Source organism: Etheostoma cragini, chromosome 23, assembly GCF_013103735.1.
Source record: "Etheostoma cragini isolate CJK2018 chromosome 23, CSU_Ecrag_1.0, whole genome shotgun sequence".
NCBI lineage: Eukaryota > Metazoa > Chordata > Actinopteri > Perciformes > Percidae > Etheostoma > Etheostoma cragini.
Genome location: NC_048429.1, coordinates 169,347 through 175,022, shown reverse-complemented (window position 1 = coordinate 175,022; position 5,676 = coordinate 169,347). Strand labels below are relative to the sequence as shown.

General features: G+C 42.8%; 1 protein-coding gene and 1 long non-coding RNA gene across 2 annotated transcripts in view; both read left to right on the top strand.

Moving 5' to 3' along the window:
• ptpro (protein tyrosine phosphatase receptor type O) overlaps positions 1–2,030 on the top strand; it is a 7,625-nt gene extending 5,595 nt beyond the window's left edge. Inside the window, exon 11 of the mRNA XM_034864079.1 lies at positions 1,888–2,030. Coding sequence (XP_034719970.1) covers positions 1,888–2,030 — 143 coding nt within the window. The remainder of the gene's footprint in view (positions 1–1,887) is intronic.
• A 77-nt stretch (positions 2,031–2,107) lies between these two features.
• LOC117938852 lies at positions 2,108–4,241 on the top strand. The gene is made up of 2 exons (XR_004655492.1): positions 2,108–3,832; positions 4,017–4,241. It is a non-coding gene; the product is annotated as an uncharacterized LOC117938852 (long non-coding RNA).
• Positions 4,242–5,676: the final 1,435 nt, after the last annotated feature.

Genomic DNA, 5,676 nt, shown 5'->3' with positions numbered 1-5,676 from the left:
CATAGTATAGCATGTCGAAAAAAGTCATGAAAAAGTCATAGTATAGTATGTTGAAAAAAGTCATGAAACAGTCATAGTATAACATGTCGAAAATAGTCATGAAGGTCATAGTATAGCATGTCGAAAAAAGTCATGAAACAGTCATAGTTTAGTATGTTGAAAAAAGTCATAGTATAGCATTTCGAAAAAAGTCAAAGTATAGCATGTCAAAAAAAGTCATAGTATAGCATGTCAAAAAAAGTCATAGTATAGCATGTCGAAAAAAGTCACGAAATAGTCATAGTATAACATGTCGAAAAAAGTCACAGTATAGCATGTCGAAAAAAGTCATGAAATAGTCATAGTTTAGTATGTCGTAAAAAGTCATAGTATGTCGAAAAAAGTCATGAAACAGTCATAGTTTAGTATGTTTAAAAAAGTCATAGTATAGTATTTCGAAAAAAGTCATAGTATAGCATTTCGAAAAAAGGCATAGTATAGTATGTTGAAAAAAGTCATAAAAAGTCATAGTATAGCATGTCGAAAAAAGTCATGAAACAGTCATAGTTTAGTATGTCAAAAAAGGTCATAGTATAGAATGTCGAAAAAAGTCATAGTATAGTATGTCAAAAAAAGTCATAGTATAGCATTTCGAAAATAATCATAGTATAGCATGTTGAAAAAAGTCATAGTATATTATGTTGAAAAAGTCATGAAACAATCATAGTATAACATGTTGAAAAAAGTCATGAAATAGTCATAGTTTAGCATTTCGAAAAAAGTCATAGTATAGCATGTCGAAAAAAGTCATAAAACAGTCATAGTTTAGTATGTTGAAAAAAGTCATAGTATAGCATTTCGAAAAAAGTCATAGTATAGCATTTCGAAAAAAGGCATAGTATAGCATGTCGAAAAAAGTCATGAAAAAATCATAGTATAGTATGTTGAAAAAAGTCATGAAACAGTCATAGTATAACATGTTGAAAAAAGTCATGAAAGTCATAGTATAGCATGTCGAAAAAAGTCATGAAACAGTCATAGTTTAGTATGTTGAAAAAAGTCATAGTATAGCATTTCGAAAAAAGGCATAGTATAGTATGTCGAAAAAAGTCATGAAACAGTCATAGTTTAGTATGTTGAAAAAAGTCATAGTATAGCATGTCGAAAAAAGTCATAGTATATTATGTTGAAAAAGTCATGAAATAATCATAGTATAGCATGTTGAAAAAAGTCATAAAACTGTCATAGTATAGTATGTCGAAAAAAGTTATGAAACAGTCATAGTTTAGTATGTTGAAAAAAGTCATAGTATAGCATGTCGAAAAAAGTCATAGTATATTATGTTAAAAAAGTCATGAAATAATCATAGTATAGCATGTTGAAAAAAGTCATAGTATAGCATTTCGAAAAAAGTCAAAGTATAGCATGTCAAAAAAAGTCATGAAACAGTCATAGTTTAGTATGTTGAAAAAAGTCATAGTATAACATGTCGAAAAAAGTCATAGTATATTATGTTGAAAAAGTCATGAAATAATCATAGTATAGCATGTTGAAAAAAGTCATAAAAAGTCATAGTATAGCATGTCGAAAAAAGTCATAAAACAGTCATAGTTTAGTATGTTGAAAAAAGTCATGAAATAGTCATAGTTTAGCATGCTGAAAAAAATCATAGTATAGCATGTTGAAAAAAGTCATAGTATAGCATGTTGAAAAAAGTCATAGTATAGCATGTTGAAAAAAGTCATAGTATAGCATGTTGAAAAAAGTCATGAAAGTCATAGTTTAGTATGTCGAAAAAGTCATCAAATAGTCATAGTATATAGCATGTTAAAAAGTTAGACATAGTATTTCAGAAGTAACTATTAAACATGTCATAAAGGGACTAAAGATCTGTTTTCTGTGTTCCAGGCTGCGAACACACCTCCAGGTCCAGGTCCATCTCTAGAAGACGTCATCATCAGTGTCAACAACACACCTCCAGTCCTGCGTCTGGCTCGGGGGGAGCTCTGCCTTCACTGACCCACATGTTGAACCACAGCCCTGCCCTCTGAACTGGACTGACTCGAGTCAACGTGGGGGGGGGGGGGGGGGGGGGGGGGGGGGGGGGGGGGGGGGGGGGGGGGGGGGGGGGGGGGAGTCGCAGGTTAACGAGCTCCATCCTGTCATTGGTTGTCCACACTGTCCGTCCTTAATGAGGTGATGAGTCCGTGCAACTGAGCCCGCAGTTTTTCCTTTTTTTTCTTTTTTTAATCTCAGGAGCAGCTGAAAAACCAGCAACCACACTGCCCCCCCCACCCCACCCCCCCCCCGCTTCCAACGGTATTCATCATCTTTAGTGTTAGGTTTTTGCATCGTTGGTGTTCCCTGTCCTGCAGAAGGCAGCGTTCCCCTAATCTCGCCCGCTCACCATGGACTCCAACAAAACCCCCTCCGCTCCAACATGCGGACCCTGCAGGACTACAGCTCCCAGCATGCACCCGACCAACCGCGGAGTTCTGGGACACGAGCACAACATTTCGTAACATTGAAGTTGACATTTAATTGGTCGGTTGCAGTATTTTTTAACACTAAAAACATCGCGATCATCGAAGACGTCGCACCATCAAACTCAAAAATGGGACGGGAGATTTAGGAATTAGGGGACGGACGTGTTTCATCATCAACGGATTCCTGAACGCTGCTGGGCTGCGTCACCGTGGGAGTGTTGGCCGGGTCCGCAGAACCGAAGGGAACCAACGCTTTCCTGTGGGAAGACGACGGCCGTGCTGCCGTCGGGGGGGGTCGGGTAGGGGGGTCGGGGGGCAGGCTGGACCCTGTGGTTGTAGAGCTGTAGTCTGTATTTGCTCTGAGGCCTCGGAGCTGCCGGACCCGCCTGAACCAGGGAAGACTTCCTTTTTCTCACTGGGGAGAACGGGGAAGCCGTCGTCCCATTGGCTGCAGCCGTCGTCCCATTGGCTGCAGCCGTCGTCCCATTGGCTGCAGCCGTCGTCCCATTGGCTGAAGCCGTCACATCTGGAGCCGTTCCACAGTCAAACTGCCAGAACCACCAGGAACTTCTCTCCACTTTCACCTTCTGATGCTGAATTTGGGGAAAGGACAGGACCATGTCTTCAGGGCCGAGCCTACCGGTCCCCGGGGACGGTTTCCACCACGGTAAAGGTCTCTTCTGGACAACGGATCTAGAAAGAAACAAAACGTTGTTTGGCACACCAACATTACCAGATCTGGGGTTCAGACTCTTTAACCCTGCTGTTGTCCTCGGTCAGACCTGAACCTTTAATCAGTCTCCGTCTGAAATCTAAACTTCTTTTTAACCAAAATCCAACAAACGCGGATTCCTTCCAACGCTCTTTCATTCCTATTAGTCAGAATAATTCATAATTTCTGCTTTTTTTTAACTCTAATATTCAGAGTTATTCTCTATAAATGAGGGTTATTGATCATGAATTCTAAAGGTATAAAACTGGTCGTGGAAACTAAAAATTAAATCTGAAAAAGGGACAAACATGTCAGATTTCGTCTGTTTTTGACCCGGAGGACAACGCCAGGGTTAAATCTAAAACCCGATGCCCTCCTCTGGGGCCGAGACCAGCGTCTGGTTTCTGGGTTTCTGGGTTTTCTTTGTTGTATTTGAGGCGATGAACTGATGTACTGTACATACTACTACTGCTTACTGTCGGTTCTACTCGTCATTACACAGTAAATCTCGTGGAAATGTAGTTTTTTTTAAAGTTGTGTATGTGAAGCATCGTTACCTGAGCCCGGCGGTCCCCCGGAGAACTGGTCTGTGGACCCAGGAGAAACGACCGGGTCCAGCCGGCGGGAACATTTCTGGGTCTGACCTTTGGAAGATGTCCGGGTCCGACCGCCAGAGGTCCGGGTCCGACCGCCAGAGGTCCGGGTCCGACCGCCTGAGGTCCGGGTCCGACCGCCAGACCACCAGAGGTCCGGGTCCGACCGCCAGAGGTCCGGGTCCGACCGCCTGAGGTCCAGGTCCGACCGCCTGAGGTCCGGGTCCGACCGCCAGACCACCAGAGGTCCGGGTCCGACCGTCGGAGGTCCGGGCCCGGCGCTCCACTCTTCTTCTCTTGCTTCGTGTGTCCAGTCAGGACTTGTTCGTGTGCATTGTGTCACGTCAGATTCGAGACGCTCGTCGTCGGGTCGTCGTCACGTAGTTTTAACGTGTGTGTTAATAAAATGTTGCAGTCACAGTTGTCATGGTTACACTCTCTCTGTTCGGAATATTAAAAACACTGATACGACCACGAGGAGCATCACATCTGGATTACTGCTCTGGGATTGGGGGGGGGTGTCTGTGTGTGTGTGTGTGTGGGGGGGGGAAACGCATCATTTTCTGCAAATTTCTGTGCAAATGTCTTAATTAATGTTAGCATGTAAATATGTAAATATATTTACTGTATATATTATATTAATGTAAATGTAAATATTAATGAACTAATCAGCCGTGTTTCTGCAGATTCAACACAACACATGTTTTGAGATGCTTTTTGTAGGAATTATGCAAATTTAAACAAATGCATGTAAACTGGGGGGGGGGGGTTAGGCAGGCTGGGGGGGGGGGGGGGGGGGGGGGGGGGGGGGGGGTATCGCTGAGTCGGCAGAATCCGTTAAACAAAAAACATGTTCACATTAATAAAGCCCCAAAACATCTTTATAAAAACTGATTCTGAATCAGATCTGATTTCCATTTTTATTTTTATTATTATTAGTTTATTATGCAAGAAGCAGACGTCCCCGTCCTGCAGCGTCCCCGTCCTGCAGCGTCCCCGTCCTGCAGCGTCCCCGTCCTGCAGCGTCCCCTCTAACAGAGACATTCAGTAGAAAGTTGCGGTGCATTTCAACACAAAGCGTTTTCACGTCTTCAGCTTTTTCTAGCATAACATCAGTTATTAATCTCAATAAACAGATCAGACTCTAACGAGCATCAGATTAATATCTTCATCTAATAACGTCTCTACGCTAGACGTCCTGCACCGGCCGTCGGCGCGGTCTCCTAATGTCTCTTACTGTCTCCTAATGTCTCTTGTAGTCTCCTATCTCCTAATGTCTCCTATTGTCTCTTACTGTCTCTTAATGTCTCTTGTAGTCTCCTAGCTCCTAATGTCTCTTACTGTCTCCTAATGTCTCTTGTAGTCTCCTATCTCCTAATGTCTCCTATTGTCTCTTACTGTCTCCTAATGTCTCTTGCAGCCTCTTACTGTCTCCTAATATCTCCTATTGTCTCTTAATGTCTCCTAATGTCTCTTGCAGCCTCTTACTGACTCCTAATGTCTCCTGCAGTCTCCTAATGTCTCTTGCAGTCTCCTAATGTCTCCTATTGTCTCTTGCGGTCTCCTAATGTCTCTTGCAGTCTCCTAATGTCTCTTGCAGTCTCCCAATGTCTCCTATTGTCTCTTACTGTCTCCTAATGTCTCTTACAGTCTCCTAATGTCTCTTGGAGTCTCCTAATGTCTCTTGGAGTCTCTTACAGTCTCCTAATGTCTCTTACTCTCTCCTAATGTCTCTTGCAGTCTCCTAATGTCTCCTATTGTCTCTTACTGTCTCTTGCAGTCTCCTCATGTCTCTTGCAGTCTCTTAGTCAGACAACTCAGTGAAGACATCCAACGTTGTCCAAATGAAAGAATAAATCATCTCAACCCCCCCGTTGTGTAGAAATGGAGCGGTCCTTATTCATCA